This window comes from Saccostrea cucullata, unplaced genomic scaffold (assembly GCF_032062105.1).
Source record: "Saccostrea cucullata isolate Sc308-1 unplaced genomic scaffold, CSIRO_AGI_Scuc_v1 ctg7502, whole genome shotgun sequence".
Classification (NCBI taxonomy): Eukaryota; Metazoa; Mollusca; class Bivalvia; order Ostreida; family Ostreidae; genus Saccostrea; species Saccostrea cuccullata.
Window position 1 is genome coordinate 10,674 of NW_026927483.1, and position 20,246 is coordinate 30,919.

General features: G+C 32.4%; 2 protein-coding genes across 2 annotated transcripts; both read right to left on the reverse strand.

The window, feature by feature from the left end:
* Window positions 1-808: 808 nt before the first annotated feature.
* Window positions 809-4,824, reverse strand: LOC134274634 (uncharacterized). The gene is made up of 3 exons (XM_062756907.1): window positions 4,454-4,824; window positions 4,298-4,366; window positions 809-1,278 (listed from the first exon to the last, which is right to left on the reverse strand). The coding sequence occupies exons 1-3, from the start codon at window positions 4,629-4,631 to the stop codon at window positions 809-811; spliced, it is 717 nt and encodes a 238-aa protein (XP_062612891.1). The 5' UTR covers window positions 4,632-4,824.
* An 828-nt stretch (window positions 4,825-5,652) lies between these two features.
* LOC134274633 (probable G-protein coupled receptor CG31760) lies at window positions 5,653-14,007 on the reverse strand. Its single transcript, XM_062756906.1, has 10 exons — window positions 13,817-14,007; window positions 11,975-12,104; window positions 11,515-11,838; window positions 10,519-10,587; window positions 8,694-8,803; window positions 8,338-8,552; window positions 7,296-7,434; window positions 6,666-6,771; window positions 6,270-6,407; window positions 5,653-6,151 (listed from the first exon to the last, which is right to left on the reverse strand). The coding sequence occupies exons 1-10, from the start codon at window positions 14,005-14,007 to the stop codon at window positions 6,023-6,025; spliced, it is 1,551 nt and encodes a 516-aa protein (XP_062612890.1). The 3' UTR covers window positions 5,653-6,022.
* Between the last annotated feature and the right edge of the window lie 6,239 nt (window positions 14,008-20,246).

Here is a 20,246-nt window from a genome sequence, read left to right on the forward strand (position 1 = left end):
CACCTGAGTAACTCAGGTGACCTAAAAAAAAATATAAAAAATAATAGGAAAAAGCTATTTTAAACTATTAACATTTAATGTGTCGATGTTGATGTCATTTTCGGTAACTTGACTAATTAATTTTTTCCTTCAGAAATATTTTTCATATATATCTATATTCAAAAGAGTAGAGTGGGAGAAATTTGTAAGATTGTGTCACAATGTTACAAATGAGTGCAGAGTCACATAGAAAACGACAAAAAAGCGCATATCTCAGCAGCAAAGAAAACATAAGCTTTCTATTTATTATAATTTTTGTCATTTCCATTCAAAAAATACATATTATCCATGCATCAAAATTAAGTTCGTGTTATGCATCCTTAATGGTTATATATTGATAAGTCGGCTAATCCTCGACCGATCATCGAGCTCTGAGCTACAGTTTAATTTTAACCATCCACCGAAATTTTGGAAAATCCTTGTTGTCGAACGACGAACGACCTACTTTAAAACTGACCGCCAATGGTCCTACGATGATCGAAGGTTGGTCGGCGGATTGCTTCAATTGATGAAATCGGCCACTGATGCAGAAAAAATTATAACTTGGACCGATGGACAAAACATTAGTCAGCCGGCGAGAAAAAGGTCAAAATCGAGCAATGCAACAGTCAATGATCTGCCGACGGTTACCCGAAGAATCCCATTTTTGCTTCAAAAACCGTCGGTCATTGGTCATTTTTGGTAATGTGACTGGGGTGTTACTCGCTGAAGAACAGAACAAATTATTCAAAATATTGGGATAAACTTTTTTTTTCCATTTATTAACATTTTAAGCGGTACAAATAGAACATGGGACATAGGTGCCATTTTTGTACGGTGGACATGGCAGAGTTCCACATATGGTGATAACAGGATGAAATAACTTCCCATTTTCATTTACTCTAGATCTCTCAATGAAATCCGGATTGTCGTCCAGGCAGAGGTACTCTGATTTTTGTTCATTATAAGCATTTGAAGTCAGAAATCCTTGGTATTGTTTTACCCATCCTGAAGGACACGATAGTTTTCCTGGAATAATTAATGCAGACGTTGCTTGTGTCACGCGACAGACGGCACATGGGACATCATCCTGATATACTACATTCTTGAAACTAAACTGGTACTCTCCTCCGTAGAGATGAGCAATGCCGTCGCTATGATTAATTGGAAAGTTGGCGTCAACTGAATCCGGATCATGTGGTAAACATAATGTGTTAGCTCCGTTTCCCGTCTCTGTGAAAAAACTTCCCGCTACAACGCCTGCGGGAGAAAACAAAAAGTGGTTACCCGTAACATATGTCAAAATAATAAATAACAAGAAGAGTTAACATAAAAATTTCTACGTACCAACCTATACCTTCCGTTCATATACCGGTATCTTGTTTTGCCTAGAAATGAAATAACCTCTGTATTTGATAAAAGATGTCCCTTGCCTTCCATCTAATACATGTATATTCACGAAAAAGGCGAGTAATAATATTTAGACGGCAACGATGCGGACTTGGCGTTAATATGTCTTCCGTATACAGAAAAATATGCTAGTATTATTTTTTTTTGAAAGGAATTAGAGATATTCTAGTCTTTTTTTCTTGGCAATGCTGCATTTAAAGAAGTGCGTATTTTGTGTGAATTCTGTAGGTTTCGCATACAATAAATTCATGCTTCGAATATCAATATAAATATGCCGTATCTTTAAATTTGCCATTGCCTTTCCTTACACGACAATACGAATTAAAATAACCGGTAAATTCATTTTTCAATGAATGCAGTCTGTCATGTGATCAGACTTTCTTGCACACGTAAAGCGAACTGCAGGAGCTATTTGGAAAGTTCCGATTGCGACGTCACATAACGCAGCGGTTACGTAATGTTGTATTTTATCTAAATTGTGTCTATTTTTTTTCTTTGTAATACGAATAAAAATACATTATAAATATAAGAACTAAAATACCATTTTTAGAGTGTCATTGATATGACATGAGTACGTGATCAAATTTGCGATAACGACCTTCGGGCGTTATAGGATTTAATCACGTGACCAACTTCATGGCATATCCCAATGAAACTGTAAAAATGATATCTTATTTCTTAAACATCACTGTGAAATTGCAACATACACTGTACTACAAACGGGTTTTATAATAAAATTATTCATAAAAGTATGAGCTCATTTACAAGGTGTTTTTAAAAAAGTTAAATTTTTTGTCAGGGGCTTTCTTTCCATTATTTTTTTAATGTTTGCCTTTGAGTTAGAATTCATTTAAAACGTTTAATATCGAGAAAATTGAAACAAAAATGAATTTTATTAAAAAATGTTTAAAAAACAACGTTTTGTACAAATGACTGATATCTAGGCATATTTCATACCATCGGATTGTCGGCTTTGCTTCGAGTTACTTAAGACATTAATGTCATCAATTGCATAACAACAAGTTTGCAATTTGCTGAAAACTTAACTGATACTAGTATGATGCAATATAGTATATATAATTCTATTTATATATTAAGAGCCATTCTCTGTAATGATTTGAAATTTTATATAGGAGCTGTGGCACGCATAGTCTCAGAATTTCTCCAAACTCTCTATGATAAAAGTCTTTGATACCCTAAACTGAAATCAGGCAAAAATTGGTTGCTATGTTTTATAGTTACCATGGCAACATGTCTTAAAGTTCGAAAAATGGCACTTTTTAACATGTTTAGAGCCCCATAGTTAACATTTGCGGCAAAGCAAACAATTGGCAATGATTGTTTCCAAAAGTTGAAGGTCAGATGTCTCAAATGCATGATAAACATCTTTGGTAAATCAACTATTACATATGTTACTATGGTAACAAAGCATTCAAAAGTTAAAAAAATATTTATTGAATTTTATAAAGTCATACACGTAAAAATAAAAAGCAATTATAGGATAAAATGTGACCAAATAATAGAAAAAAGAGCCTTGAAACATATACCAAGAACAAAATATGATATTTCATTTTGGTTGGCAATGGTTGCCAAGGTTTTTATACCACAGAGAGCCTTCAAAGTAACTCTCTGCGTGTTTAAATCTGATCCTATCTTTTAAAAAAGCACATTTCCTCATAACTAATGATCAATTTTACAAGATGTTGGTGTGCTCCAAGTTTTCCCATTTGAAAAAATTCAGATTAGATTCTTTAAATAGAGCGTTGCTATGGAAATAAGCAGAAAATATATGCTTAAAAACCTGAAAAATATTTTGTTTCCTTGGATACGTACCCTTAAATGTAGATTCCCAAAACTTTTGTGATTGATATTTATCAACAGCTAACTTGACTTTTAATTTTGACGATCATCCAATCTCTAAGTGGATGCAAGAAGTTGGCACACAGGGTTTCATATTGATATAAAGTTCACAAAATCGAACATTTTCCCTTCTTGGTAACCATAGTAACAGTGTTGTTTTATTCATCAAATTTTATCAATATATGATATTCAACTTTAGTTCTAACAGATAAGTACTATTCAAGCTGAGTCCTTTAATTTGTTTCTTGATTAAATGGCAATTTAATTCTTAATGCAGCGAAAAATAATTCACTTTTAAGCACTGGTACTCTGTTTCCATGGTAACACTGCAAAGTAGCAATTGTACCCAATTTTTCTTATGGTTTTGGTGTTGCAAGGTCCTAAGGATGCATATTTGCAAGTCTTGAATTTTCATGTTTTTCCTCAAGACAGTAGCATTAACCCAGTCTTAGTTACTGGTTTTGCATGGTTACACTGTGTTACCATGGCAACCATAAAAGTTATTTATAGAATAATATTGCTTATACTTATATACTTAAGGTCAAACATTTTCATTGTTTTTCTTAAGTCGTTGATTGAGTTTGAGCATGTAACACCTACCATTAATGAATACGGAGTGTTTTTCAGCATATTTCAGCATTTTAAATGTATTCCAAATGTACCCTTGGTTACCACTTACTTAGAGATATATTCTAAACAGTTTCTTTACAGTATAAGTGACATCATGGTGTCATGTTTTTGTGAGAATGGTTTGTTTGCTTTTTCTAGTTTTTATTAAGCCACAGTCAAGATTTAAAGTGGCTGAAAATCTCGATTTTTCAAACTTTTCCGGCTGTTGCCATAGCAACCGAGACACATAGCAACGAAATTTTGTTTGATATTTGTTTCTGGTGTCAAGTACTAAGCATGGGTGAAGTTTCATCAAAATCGGTGACCATGCGTGGCAACGAAGTTTAAGTGGTTACAGAGAATGGCTATTAAAAGATCCTTTCAGGAAAGATTCACTTACCACTGTACAGAGTTGTGGTGTTTCTCAGTTGAGGACATATTCTCTTTCCCCATATTGTGTACGTTGTTCCTGAAGAAAAATGATAAGCATTGATAACTCAATGCAAAGAATTAGCTTAAGAGTTCCAGTCCAAAGTGAGCACTTGAAATTACTTGCCATAATTATTATTCTGTGTAACTTTGGTCATTTCTTCTTTCAGCAGTTGGACCTGTCTTTGGAGTTCAACAATTTGCGTCTCCATCATCTGTGGGTCATTTACAAGGAGACGTTTTTCCTCTTGTAATGCACGAAGTCCACCAAATATGCAAATTAGGAAAACGATTTTTAACCTCATTTTCGTCTTTCTTTCTTAGACAGTGAGGTTACAATAATGTTCCACCTTTCTTATCTTTGTCCTCATTATGTGCGATTAAATATGAAGATAGCAAACAGTAAATCAAGATCAAAAGTCCATTGAAATGATACATATTGGAAGTAGAGAAAACAAGATCTTGAAAAACATCAATTATGGGATCAGATGCCGTGGAAGAGAAAGCATTCCCTGTCAATCGGTCATACCCGCCGTGCGATCCTTGTCATGATCGGACAAACGTAAAAATCCGTAGACAATTCAGTGTGAAAATAATGGAATAACAATTTGTATGAAAAATGTAAGCCAACATTGGACATAGATTGTGTTTGATGACTAGGTTCCATTGTCTCGGCCATAGATTTTGGGAAATCTTGACTATAAACTATTGAAGAATTTTAGTACTTTTCATTGTAATACAAGATATGTTACCGAGTCCTTCACCTGTAGCTGTCCTAAATTTATTTAAAGATTAATTTATTTACTACTTTAAGCATACTAAATATGTAGTATTTGTAATGCCGGGGATAAAAAAGGTCAAAGATTTACATTTGCAGAGAGGATTATAGATTACTTTCGTAATGTATAGTAATACAATAATAGATTTCTGTCCGTGACTTATTTGACTATGCATAAAGAATTTAACCCTTTTTTATATCTACTTAGAAGATAGATGTTTGCAATATCACGTAAAATGTAAGGAATACATGTATTGGGTAAGTTTTTGTTCAGAATAATCCACTGATCTTTCATGATAAATTGGATGCAAGCGAAAGGAAGAATCAGATACATCTAGAGATGTGTCCAGTGAAAGATTTTTTTGTCATTCTGTGTCCTGTGAAAAATGCGTGCTGTTTTGTTTTTCTTGATCTAATTCTCATCTTCATCAAAGACACTTAAACAAAATGAAGAAAACTATGACGTATATGTATCAACATCATATTACATTATTATCTAACTGGAAGTTAAATTGAACATCAGTTTCTATTGAAATTCATCATAAGGGTTTGGTTTGCATGCTGCAGATTATGAATTCTGCGAAATTTGTGGGTTTTTTTTTTTTTAAATATGCACATATTCAAGCTTTTTTTAAAGATAAAAATAGTTAATTCATTGATAAATATAAAAATTAGTGACATATATGATCGAAAAATATTACAAGATATAAACAGAATTACAAGATATCAAGCATGAAATTTTGTCAAATGATTCGAGAATATTGTTTAGAATAATTAATTATTATCAGAAAGTCTCTTCGGGAACTGGTAGAATACAGACCAAAAATAAGATAATCAAGAGTAAATTGTTCAATTCTAATAACATTATCACTTCATGCTCCATTTTCGGATTTGCTCGATGTATACACAGGGTTTCCCTCATGGTTCTTTGCGCTCAACACTGCCTTGAATATACACAAAGGGCACAAACTTCTCAAATTTTCCATTTACTAAATCATCTGCTGGCTTACTCTCCTTTTGCTCTCTCTTCCTAATACTCGTGTTCTCCTACAACAATGTACGTAAGCAGTATAGAGTTGCTGACCCAAGCCTTATCAATTTTTGTTGCATGTAACATACTAGTATTTAACAATGGAACCTAAATCTTACCAAAAAAATAACTTACCGTTTCCTCCCCTGTAATCATCGTTTGGACAGCTATAGAGCGATGTTGGCCACTGCTGGTATAGGTTTTCATCCTACCTGTAATAGTTTTTAAACTGTCCCTTCGCTTAACCTCTACTTTCATATGAACGGCATAAAACTGAAAAAAGTGGGATAGAAAGATAAGAGACAAAATGACGATAAATTATAAGAACAATAAGAGTACTAGTAGTTGTTTTAAACAAATATTTTCGTGATATACAAATACAAATAATTACTGTAGTTATTCAGTCTAATCAATACACGCGGTCTAGTTGGATCGGAACAAATATCTTATAATAAAAATTCTTTTTTATGCGGACATCCATTTTCCCTTGGTATAAATAAACGTTACGTCACAATTTTCCCGAGGAAATACCTTTGGTAGAAATATCATCGCTATTGTCGTTGTCACAACAACTTGACAATTCAGAAAGACCATGGCGTATATCAAATCTGGTCCTACTGATTCAGCAGTAAAGTAACTGGAATAATTTGATAATAATTAAGCAACTGAAAAAATCTGAATATACAGGCACATGATGCAGTACGTTAAATGTATTCTATATCTTTAAAGAGTAATGGAATTCAGTTTTATTTAGATACTTATATGGGAACAATCTGATTGAAATCAGATACTTGTGTAGTGATCTTTATGAGCGGATCAAAGGATCTAATTTTAATCAGATTGTAGAAGGAAGATCCTAACCTAACTTGATCTTAATCAGGTTGTAAAAAGAGACAAAATCTCTTGGATTAACGATTATTTTCGTAAAAAGTAAAGTGCAAATGGATAGATATTCTGTGGAGAAACTGAAGATAAATGTATATGAATGCATATACAATTATGAAAACCTTTTCTTATACATTGTAATATCCTGAAAACTTGATATAACTTTTCCTTATCATCATCAAACTATAAAATAAGTGGATTAGAATTAAACAAAACTAATAATTAAACAAAAATAAGTTTATTGATAATTATTAAATACCCATTTCAGAATCTTACTTGACGATCAAGATGAAGGTACTGACGATGATGGCGTTGTAAATGGACCATGAAATGTGCTTACTTTCGTTAAAGGATGCCGGGGCTTTGTGTACCGTGAAACATAAGTATACTCCGAACAACAACATTAGAACTTCCACTGTCAAACAAAAAAAAAATATCAATACAAGTTTATCCTTGTATTAAATAAAAATATTTTTAAAATAGTATCTATTTCAATATACAGACTTTGTTTCGAAAACAATAGCTTTAATTTTATAATTAGTAAAAAAAAAAAAAATAAAAGCAAATATTACTACTCAGTAATATAAAACATGAAAGATAAACTTTCACTTATATAGTCCACAAATTATTATCTTCGAAGTATGAAATTTCATTTCCTACAATTAATTTAAAGATATGCTTAAACATGTAGTACCAAAGATATAATCAATATTGACTCGACCAAATTCTACGTTTTTGAAAGTGGAACCTGGTACTTTTTCATAAATCTAGAAAAGTCGTTCATCAGAAATTCGATCACTGCCCTTTTCTTTTCCAGGAAAGAGGGAACTTGGTATTCGAATAATAAGCCCATGGGTCTTACCATCTGTACTTATGCCAATAGACAAGTAGATTGTGGTTATCTTCAGGCTTAAACGCAAATAGAAACCTTCTTGTGACATAGTTTTTCTCTTCTCTGATGACAAGAAAAATAGACCATTGCGTGGAAGAACTAGGGACTAATGGCGGTAAAATGATATGCACTTGTATTACATGCCAAGATGGTATTAATTATGTTCTTATTTGTAAAAGGCTGTCAAAACTGAACAATGTCATAATGCAATCATCCATTCTGGTAAAAAATGGAACAATTTGCGATTGTTTCACTATATAAAACTTGATTTTCTGTCTGTGGCTAACATTCAATATAATAGAATCTGATAAAGCACCAAAGTCAAAGGCATTATGAACATTTTTTTTTAAATGATAGACATTAATCTGTTTCTTTTTATCAAAAGATATATACTTTATGTGTACTGTACTTTGCTACTGTACTCACTTCCATACGCGGAATACGACCACCAATTGTCTGTGCACATCACAAACTTTAATCCTGAGGAAGTTTTCACGACTTTTGAAGTTTCGTCATTGGCTGCAGTCCATGCCACCAAATACCCTATTACAGCTGCAAGGATCACCCCCATGTGACGTAATAAGGTTTTATCAGTTATATGTACTTTTTTAAGCTGTCCTCGTCGAAAAATCACAGATATTCTGTCAAAGAAGAGATTAAACCATATTGTCCCCCGGCAAACATTGGTATATTTGAATATCCTTGACAAATCTAATTTTTAAATTAATTTACAAATTTTGGCTCTGTTGATCTATCAGTTATAATAGTTAGCTTGGACACACCTCCATGTCTTTAAGAGGAGTGCCCCATACATCAGAAAAAATCCTAAATGATATAGCCATGGTAGGATCGTACATAATATGTCATTGGCGTCAGGAAACATCACAAACATCTGTAAAAAAAATATTATTATATAATAGAAGTAATAAAACCTAAGAAACAGTGTACTCATATGAAAAATGCAAAGATGTGTGATTCAACTCAGAAATCTATAAGGAAAAAAGAGTTGCAAATAAGGCAAAAGCAATGATACCTGGAAACACCAGTGATAAGATCACGTGTCTAGGAGGACATCTCCTGGCACTGGTCAAATTCACAGTGAACACTGCATTACGTATGGAAATAAATCCGGAATCCAAAAAGGTGTGAAAACAGGGGCTTATCAACTGGGTGGAAATATACGACCCAACTATACTTGTAGATTGTTTTTGCAACAAGGTCATTAGAGAATTTGCAATATACTCTGACTTTTTTCAAAGTCATACTCAAAATATGACCTTGGGGATCAAATCTTCTCGAAGACTTAAACAATATTTGCAAGTGATTGTGGAATATGTACTTTATAATATAACTTTCTCATTGATAATTTTCTGAGACATTTTAATTCTAAATTATAATAAATCATCATACATGTACCGTGAAGCGTGCATCAAATGTTTCAAAATTTCTAACACAGTTTTAATATCCTACGTCCTGAAGTATTAAAAAATACATATCAGTATAGTATGATTAGAAAACCACCCTTCTCTGGCAATGTTTCGTGACAGATTTCCTTTATAAAACTATAAACTGTTTTGTGTAGCCGTTCTTTGTTACCGAATTGGTTATCTTGCTAGAAACTTTACTTCTCTGGACTCGGTTAAACTAATATTCTAATAAAAGACATAGACAGTGCAATGAAAGACAATGAAAGGTGCGTAGACACAGATTTGAAATTAATATTTTCTGTATAATATTACGACTCATATAATTTAATAACATTTCACACGAAAATATGTTAAAATATATTAAAAATCTTTCATTTCATCTAAATGTTATTGAAACTTTTGGACGGGTATATACTCTAAATTTTCTGGATTAAAGTTTTAATATTTTTCATAAATACACACCAAGGTTGACAGTTTTATAAAGTATTAAGAATGAAATTAAAATTCGTGAAAGTGCAAGGATGTGTCAATCAAAACCATCCAAGAATCTGACATTTCAATAAATTTAAGACGCAATAGGATGTTTATTATTTTTTTGTGAAATGCTATTACAATATATTAAGTCGTGATATTATACAGAAAATCTGTATCTATGCACCTTTAAGAATAAAATTAAAATTTGTGAGAGTGCAGTGATGTGTCAATCAAACCTATCAAAAGAAGTTTAATAAATAACTTTTAGATGAAAAAAAAATTAACCTCAAATCAGTGTCTATGCACCTTTAATATTCTTGTAATAAGAATAGGAAGCAGTTGAAATGTGTTTATAAAAATCCACGTCATGAAATTGGAATGCTTCAAAGTAATAGGTAAATCAATGCAGCAGATATTAGGTATATTAGAATGGAATAAATGTAGCGATAATGAACAGTATTCAAGCTCAAATATCCACTCAAACAATACAAATGAGGTCAATTCAGTGTTTGAATAATCGGCTAATAATTAGTATGACAAATGTCAGTTAACCTTTGTCTTAATGATAGATTTGTATTAGCTGACAATGTCATTGAATCGACCATGGAGCTTGTGGAATCATGGCTTTACATGAAAAATATTTTCTTTAAAAAGATTTTTTTACATAAAAATTGACAAGTAATCTCTTCATAAAACATAATTTTACCTGCAGACACATTAAGATACCTCCAATGCACATCAAAAGGAGAAATATAGGACTCCCACTCTTCATTACCTGAAATAAAGGTAATATATATAGTTCTGTATTAAAGATTTTAATGTAGTGTTGTTTCAAAGATAAATATAATTAATACAATAGCGCTCACCGTATGATATTTAATAATTTGTATCAGTACTTTTTAAACTTCATTTAAAGGAAATAAGACATTTTACTTTTGAAAATTTTAAGAGAAAAGAAAAAACACTATAGATTGTAACTGTGAACATAATGTACAGAATACATGTATTGTCATTCTTAATAGATTTACATTCTTTAAGACTAAATTCTCATCCACTTTGTGTGTGTGATGAAATTTTTAGGTCTTCTTACTGTTTGAGAATGCATTTATTTTTATGCCCCCGGATCGATAGATCCAAGGCGTATATTGTTTTTGTCCTGTCTGTTTGTCTGTCTGTCTGTTGTCAACTTTAACCTTCGCCATAACTTTTGAACTATGAGAGACAGAGACTTCATATTTGGTATGCATACTCCACTAATAAAGCTCTTTTAAATGACACAAAGGTCATGACCTTGAGACCTTGACTGACTTATATGCTAAAAATAGCAAGCTTTTTAGAACTTTCACCATAACTTTTGAACCATGAGAGATAGAGACTTCATATTTGGTATGCTTACTTCACTAATTATGTTCTTCCAAATGACATCAAGGTCAATGACCTTGTGACCCTGACTGTGACTTATCTGCTTAAAATAGTTTTTTGAACTTTGTTGCCGCCGGGCGCATAGTGTTTCACAAACACATCTTGTTTGTCTAAGAATGCACTTAATCTACATAGTTGACCTCTCGATGATTTCAATACAAAGAAAATATACAACTTTTTCTAGCTACATGTAACCAATGATACCTAAGAGTAAATGAGAGAGTCAAAACAGCGTCCTGTACAAAGAAGGGAAAACAGTAAAAGCAGGTGTACAAACTACCTTATTCTCTCTCAAACGGTATACCGAAGCTGATACTAAAAGAATCAGGAATATGACGATTATTGTCAGCACAAGAATTATCACTTTCATTGCAATGTTTCTCGTGAACAGACAAGGCGACGAATCTATGCAAACAGCACAACCTGGCGCGCAAGGAGTACACGTGTACTGCGAAAGTGACGTCATATTGTTACTGGAAGTGTTTTCAATGTCGGAACCATTGTAGAACTTCTCTTCGGCTTTTATAGATGGAAAATAATATCCTTTGGCGCATGTACAGATGTAGGCTCCTCGACCAAACCCATGACCAGGAGTGAAAACACACTAAAAATCAGTAAACAGACAAAAATGTAAGCAGTATAAGGAAGCCAGATTTCTTTGCAGCAAAAATTGCAGATATATATATCAATACATGGCTTACTAAATAAACGTAGATTTAGGGACAGACATGAGAACCTACTGTAGTGGAAGGTTGACAGAGATGAGTTCCTCTAAAGATGTCAAACATTCCCTTCTTTGTCGAGATTGTATCAACGTCACACTGATTTACGTCAACGTTAGTGAGTTCTACGTCAATAGTTGCCACGCCCCTACATTGTAAGGATAGAAATGAAAATTCAAATTGCTACGAAATAAATTAAACGTTAGTTTTCCACAAAGACTGCATTGATCTTATTACTGTGTATTAAACTCTATTCTTAAAAAGAATAATACGATATATGGTATTCAACAATATATATCCTCACACATTTTCGTAAAAGGTGGTCTTTGAAAACCAAATTTTTCAACAATGTGTAGAAGTCCACATTAATTGTACCAATCTACTAGCTTTATATCTTTAATCTTTATATAAAGCAAAATTAGTTAAAAACTTTTTAGCGCTTCTGCATAAGAAAAAGAAACTATTGTTGAAGAAGAGTAGTTAGATATGTGATCGTCGTTTTAGCAATAAGAAATAGTTTATCTCAATATTAAATATCTGGATGTTTACTGACTATATAGCCGTTAATAGAAAACTTTTGCACCGGCTTACAAAACATAACGACTTCAACTTTTCCATTGTTAACTTCTCTTTTACCTAATACGATCACTTGCAAGTTATGCTTATGTATAACTCCAAACAGATTCGTACACAAAAGCTATGCCGAGTATGATGTTTTTTCAACTTAAGCAAGCTTCTGACAAAAGTTAATGCTACATGATTCTCTTCAATCTCGTCAATTACAAATCTCTGGTTGTTTTGAAGACCTTGTTTGAATAAAAACCTATAACTGTTCAGTCTTATTTTGCAAAACAGATCCCAAGGTTTTGTTAGGCTTTTAATTTATGGCGAATTTTGACTACGAATTACTTCTTTTGCCTGACCAATTGCTAAAGATAGCTTTTTGCGTGCTAATAGGTTTGATTGTTTATAAAGTTTATTCATCATTGTTCACTTGTAATCTTTAAACGAAATCTTCTCTCATTTATTAATCAAAATGCTTATTTTTCAAATTTAAAAACACTTTAACCATAACTTCATTGGGATCCATCTTCAATAATCATTTTATTTATTTGCAAAATCTTTTGATTTACATTTGAAACGAACGCGGTGACCATCATATTGATAAAATAATATTTTCATGCAAAATTGTGATTCATCTATATGTTTTCATTTATATGCGGTAATCTTATGATGAATATGCGAAATCGTGTGATTTAAAGACGTTATTAGAAAACCCCATAAACCGTTTTATATGCAAAACATTGATTTTCAAACAATACAAATTGGTGAACAGGAAATACAACATGCACAATAGAAACACCAGAGGTGGATTTAGGTACTTAGAGGAGTAAACATCCCCTGTTGACCAGCTACGTTGAGTGCTATGTAATACTCATATAAAAGGAATATTACATAAAGTCAAATTAAGTTTACCAAAAACACAACATAACAATTGAAAAACATAATACGACCTATCGCTAGGTTATATTTGCTAACAAGGTTTTTGAAATAGCATATGTCTTTAACCTGCCTCGGTTTAAAAAAAAATTATCGTGATCAGTGTATGGACACACAGGGATTTAATAGTCATTTACAGGTTTACGTAGAGATTCGTACATGAATGACAAGATTTCCAATTTTAAATTGGAAGTGTAAGAAATATATTCTGATGCAACGTCTTACATACAGTTGGAAAAGGATATCAATTTTCTGCATTTGTGCAATAAAACAGAGCAAGTGGATAATTCTTTATATAGATAACTTTAATAAAGGAATGATTTGAGTTATACTTCAACTCATGATATACTCTAAATGTACCTGAAAACAACGGACTTTTTGTCTGGTCCTAGTCCAAATATCGGAGATGAATACGTCACCATCCACACATTTCCCCCTCCACAGTCAAAGTAAGGCTTTGTCCAATGGCCGTCATCTAGTGTAGCAACGGGCTGCGTGACCTCCACAGCAGGAAGGAGAGAATCGCCAGATCTGCTCAGATAATTGTTCATTTTAAAAAATCTTAATTTTTGGAGGTCATTTTTAACTGTTCTGCAAAATTGTTAAATTCATATAGTGATTGAAGAGTTTTTTTTTTTATCGTTAATGTTTTCAGTCAAATCATTTTTATTGATAGTTCTGATCAAATATTGTACGTGCATATAGTTTGTTGAGTGTTTGTTGTTTATTTTTCATCATCTCATAATTAAATACCAACCAAACTTTGCTTCCGGATTCCTGGAGAAGAAATTTATATGCATTTGAATAAAGAAAACTAGTTATAACTTAAAAGAGCAAAAGAATGAAAGTGTTCACAGGAAAAGTAATTTCAACATCTTCAAAAAATCCTTAAAATTTGTTAAAGGTGAAAAATCCGTTTAACTATGATTAAATAGAGGTTCTCGGTTTAAAAATAGAAAAGTTTTCCCCGGTGTACATTTTTATATTGTATATAATTTCTCGATCCTTAAATAAAGCTTCTTATTTTCAAATGGGCAGATATCTACCCTTAATAATAAAATCTTAATTTGGCAATGACGATTTTATATGTACATTTAATTATTTCTTTGCAAGTAAGCATGCACAGGATGTTTACCAAAGTAGCTTATTGATAGCCCTAACATTGTATGCTCATGCCGTTATTATGTTCCCCAAACGAAGTTGGGGAACATATTGTTTTTACTCTGTTTTTTATTAAGGTCTTCCGTCTTCACGGAAGACCTTATAGTGATTCTATTGTTTCTTATTATTAAGGTCTTCCGTCTTCACGGAAGACCTTATAGTGATTCTACTGTTTCTTATTATTATTATTATTATTATTATTATTATTATTCTTTTTTTTTAGACAAAATTTTGTGCAGGCGATTTCTCGTAAACTATTCGGTGGAATTCAATGAAAATTTCAGGAATAATAGGTCACTATATGAATTTTATATAAAATTCCGTTTGTTGGAAAATACGCTACCACTGCCAAGTTATGGGCAATTTCCTGATTTTAAAATGCAATTTTGTCTTCGAATGTTCTCGAAAACGGCTCAAGATATTAACTGGAGACTTGTTAGAGATGATAGACGATGAGTTATAGATGTGCAATTTTGCCTTCGTTTGCGTCGTCAGTACTTCCGGTCGCTACAGGAAGTGAATTTCAAATGTGCACTTTTTCAACTTTTTTTGTTTTTCAATATTTTTCTTTGATATAATTAATGTTAATAGAGGCCCTACTGGAAAGGGGTAATATATAATTTATTTTAGAATTGATCAATCCACACACTAGATATTCGCATTTAAAAATCTGAAGCGTGTCCAAGATGGCGGGGCGTCTCCGTGAACTCCGCCATTAAGCAAGTCGGGTTCTAGAAGGTCAGCTGAGCGTTTAGATGAACGAAACTTCTACCAAAAAGATTTAAGAAATGTAAAGGATTCTTTGGATTGCCGCGTCGCAATTACGTTACATTGAGTATAGTTTTTTAAAATGAGGTTTCCTCAAACGTCTATTGAAATTGCTTTTGTTTGCATCTCACAGTAGAATACAACATGACTACAAGTGGAAATACGACGACTTCAACCCTTGGTTTTGCATCAGGGAAAACTTATCCTAAACCATGGTTATAAGAAATAGCTTTTCAAGAAACTTGCCTTCTTCATATTGACCATGTTTCTGAATTTGCTTGACTTCTGTTTATTTTTCCACGCAGGCTTGTGACATATTAAATGAATAGAAAAGACAAAAATAAGAAAAATATTTTTTGAAAATATTTATTAAAAGTTATATAAATATTCTTGTAATAAATGACGACTTTCACATTTACAAAAGTTATTCCCCTTTGCGGGGTCAATCCGGGGTCAACCGGCGTAAGACGCTGTTTTCCCTCTATAACCTTACCAACTTTATGGGTCAGTATCCTAGAAATAAAATCTACATGAATATGCCCATTATGTTTTTTATGTTGCCCCATTTTCTGGGAATACAGGTACAGATCGAAATTTTACTATAACGTTTGAAATTTAAAAATATTAAGAGGAAACTTACAAAGGACAAAGTTGGGAAAATGAGCGTTACGCCGACAACGGGAGATAACTCTTAGGAATGTGAAATTCGTCTAAAAGAATGCTATGATATAAAGAATTTCAAAAACATGAACAAACACCATCCCAGACAACATATCTCAATAATTTGATCATTGACCCCATATAATATTGATACCATGAGGATTAGAGCAACAAACGTAACCTGGAGCTATAAATAATTTAAAGTTCTTATCAATCATTTTTTTTAGATATTCAATTCAAAATGGGGAAAAACATAAATATGACAAAAGAAATTCGGAGGGTAATAATTATTAAGTTTATGGCCCAAATTCTAATCTTTTCTTTTTATGAAGCAAAGCTGTTCTGTTGCTATAATGTCTCATTATTTAAAGAGTTCTGTTGCTCGTAATATTTTGCGAGTAAAGAAAAAAATAGTCATAGTGTGGAAAATTGAGGTATTTTCCGAGAAATACTGAGGGGACACTAGCATGAAAAGTTGGTCATTGACCTAGTTATTTGAAGTTGAAATTTAACACAAAAGTCATATAGGTGTACAATATGCTGTAGGTGGTTTTTCATTCTTATCTATGGAACGCCATCACTGCCTTATAGCATAAATCTATGCATTCATTATGTCAATCTATCATTACGTGATGTGAACATATCTTTACGTTATGTCAATTTTTTATGGGGTGGTGTAAAAATATCTTTACATCATGTCAATGCTACATTACATGAAGTAAAGACATTCTTCCATTATGTCAGCACTTTATAACTTGAAGTCGGAAGTTCATTATGTGAAGTGAAAATATGTTTACATTGTGTTAAATCTTTATTACGTGAAATGAATGTTTCTTTATATTATTTCATTTCTTTAATATGTGAGGTCAAAATTGCATTACGTCAAGTAAATTGTGTTTTATAATTAAACTTATCATTACATGAAGTCAAAAGTCCATTCCTGAGAATGTATATGTCTATTATATCAAAGCATTATTACGTGATATGGATTTATCTTTATTTTACGCATTATTACGTGATATATATGGATTTATCTTTATTTTACGGCGAGAGCATCATGATGTGAGGTGAACACATCTTACCTTTATGTCAGTGCTTTATTACGTGGTGTAAAAAGTGTATAACATAATGTGAACATATCTTTATATTATATCAACACTTTATTACATTATGTCAAAACTCCATTCCGTGATGTGGATATATAATTACGTTATGTCAACTCTTTCTTATCATATGTGATTTAAAAAATATCCTTATATTGTGTTAACTCTTTATCATGTTGATTCCAAAAGTTCATTACCTGATGTGAAAATACATTTACATTATCTGAAAGCTGTATATCTAGTATAATGAATGTTGACGACCGTGTTTTAATGACTGGTAAGAGGGGGGGGGGGGTCCCGATTGAGTAGGACGAATTATAGACACATAATATCAGCCCCCCTCTTTTCCCAGACATAACCTTATTTTAGAAAATGTAATGTTCATTGAAAGTACAGCCCCCACCCCCACTTATTGTTGAAGTATAGTCCACTAGGGGTAATGTAGTATAACTGAAAAAATATAGGACTGATCGAAGTCGGACTCCCCTCTCCGAAATAGGATTTTCGGGCTTAGACAAATTTTTTTGGCTTGTCAAGTTTTTTCGGGTAAATAATTTTTTTTTCTGGCTGACATCCTCTTTCAAATAAATGCTATGTCACGGAATTAGTTACTGTAATTTTTTCAACCATTCCAAGACCAGAATTCTGTTACAAAAATCTACTAGTCCCTCATCTAAATCAATTGAGCATGCATGGGCACATATTTGTGGCGCATATGGAAATCTTGAAAAAAGAAGGGGACGGTATAGAGTTGGTGACCAAAGGGGGAAAGCGGAAAAACTCTCCGGCAGGCTTCATAGTTTTATACAGAAAAAGTTTTCAATTTAATTCAGCTAAACTTAATGTGAAAGTAATGCAATGATCTACAACGTAAAACTAATAAATTTATTAATTTTATGTATATTTTGGTGACTGAAGATGGTAGGGCGGGATTTCTGCCCCCCCCCCCTCCTGCCAGTGCACGTGTTTTATACGATCGATGTGTTTACACTTTAAAAAAGGAGAGTTAAAGACTGATAAAAAAAACTTATGACAGTGTTCTGAGTAAGATCAGAAGTTTAAGATTTTCATAAAAAAAAGCAATTCAAAAGAAAAAAAAATGCTGCACGACTCATATTTGATTTATTTAATTATCAGATAAAAGTAAACGCCATTGAATTTCGACACGTGACTTTAATTCACAGTCGCAGTGTTAAGGCTTTGCACGTTTCAAGATTGTCTATCATTTTTCGCTTAATGTTTTCATTTAAAGATGCAATTCCCAAATCGCTGAGAATTTATTTTATGACAGTTTTCTCTCCCGCCATTTTTAGTGCTTTCGGAATGCGGAAAATACGTTATGCTCATATAAAGGCCGAGGATACCCGTGTTCGCATAACGTAATAGTGAATCGACATAATGTAGAAGGGTGCGCACAGTATGACATGAGCTTTTCTCATCTGATATGAGATGAAATAGCCTTAGATACATGTATGCTGACAAGAGGCTTAGCATTTTTGACACAATGTAAAGACACAATGACATAACGTAATAACGATTTGTCAAAAAGTAAGGGCAAATTCACATCATGAAATTGATTCACGTCGTCATGTAGCATATTGAGGGCATAAAGTAGTAAAAGAATTGACCACATGTGACAATTTTTTCAGACAATGTAATGAAATTCTGACATCGTATTATAACGACTTGATATTGAGTTAAAGATAAATTCACATCATGTAATGAACTACTTAGACCAAATAGTAGAGAGTGCACATAATGTAATAATGAGTTGAAAATATATATATATATAAACATTTTACACCACGTAAAATTGTTTTGACGTAATGTCATAAAGAGCTGATATAATGCAATGGAAGATTGGCGCAATGTAATTAAAGTGCGAGTTAATGCCATAAAGACTAAACATAATGTAATTGAAAGTTGATATAACGCAATAGTAGTGTATGTAATTGTCATGAAGAGTTGACATAATGTAATGAAAGGTTGACACAATGCAATAGTAGTGTGGACTAATGTCATAAAGAGTTGACATTATATAATGGAAGGTTGACATAATGCAATAGTATTGTGGGATAATGTCATAAAGAGTTGACATAATATAATGGAAGGTTGACATAATGCAATAGTACTGTGGGCTAATGTCATAAAGAGTTGACATAATATAATGGAAGGTTGACATAATGCAATAGTACTGTGGGCTAATGTCATAAAGAGTTGACATAATATAATGGAAGGTTGACATAATGCAATAGTATTGTGGGATAATGTCATAAAGAGTTGACATAATATAATTGAAGGTTGACACAATACAATAGTAGTGTGAGTAAATGTCATAAAGAGTTGACATAATGTAATGTAAGGTTGACACAATGCAATAGTAGTGTGAGTAAATGTCATAAAGTGTTGACATAATGTAATGGAAGGATGATGCAATGCAAATGTTGTGTTCTGCTATAAGGCAGTGACGGCGTTCCATACTTATCAGTTGAATTTTTAGTCATCCCGAGTAAAGGTATACCTTTAAGAAAATGTGACCATTTTCTGAAAATTTAATGAGAAGAGCCTACTTAGTTAAAAATATCGTAAACTAGATGCTGACATGAGACAGTAATACCCGCGGTAAGGTGTTTGCCTCTAAATGCACAGTCCTTCAAATTGGGCTTTACCAAGGAAAAAAAATCAATATAATTCAATGATTTACATAATACGCGTCATGTATTCATCAAATCGAGCAAAATATGCTCAGGTGACCATAAGCCTCTTATAGATATTTCATATTCTTAATTCATTGCCAGTCTGAAATTAAACAACAGAATTTAATTAATGGTGTAAATTAAGTTTGATAAGGGGGGGGGGTTATAAATTTTTGGCCCGTAATTGGAACTTCTTAAATCTATTTTCTCATATAGATCAACAACAAATAATATTCAAATTTATTTATTTATTCAATTTGACAAAAACCACATGTGGCGCAAGTCATACATGTATACAGTAAACAAATATAGAATATATAGTCACATAGATTTTCTTATATTACATGCATCACGTATGAAGTTACAAATATTTCTTATAGAATTAACATCTGCTGGATTAAG

Coding starts and splice junctions, on each gene's coding strand:
- LOC134274634 (XM_062756907.1), bottom strand. CDS start 4,631: ATGAGGTTAAAAATCGTTTTCCTAATTTGCATATTTGGTGGACTTCGT. Junction 4,367..4,453: donor TACACAGAATAATAATTATG/GCAAGTAATTTC, acceptor ATTTTTCTTCAG/GAACAACGTACACAATATGG. Junction 1,279..4,297: donor CACCACAACTCTGTACAGTG/GTAAGTGAATCT, acceptor TTTCTCCCGCAG/GCGTTGTAGCGGGAAGTTTT.
- LOC134274633 (XM_062756906.1), bottom strand. CDS start 14,007: ATGAACAATTATCTGAGCAGATCTGGCGATTCTCTCCTTCCTGCTGTG. Junction 8,804..10,518: donor GTATCTTAATGTGTCTGCAG/GTAAAATTATGT, acceptor TTTTTTTTACAG/ATGTTTGTGATGTTTCCTGA. Junction 6,152..6,269: donor TGATTACAGGGGAGGAAACG/GTAAGTTATTTT, acceptor ACATTGTTGTAG/GAGAACACGAGTATTAGGAA.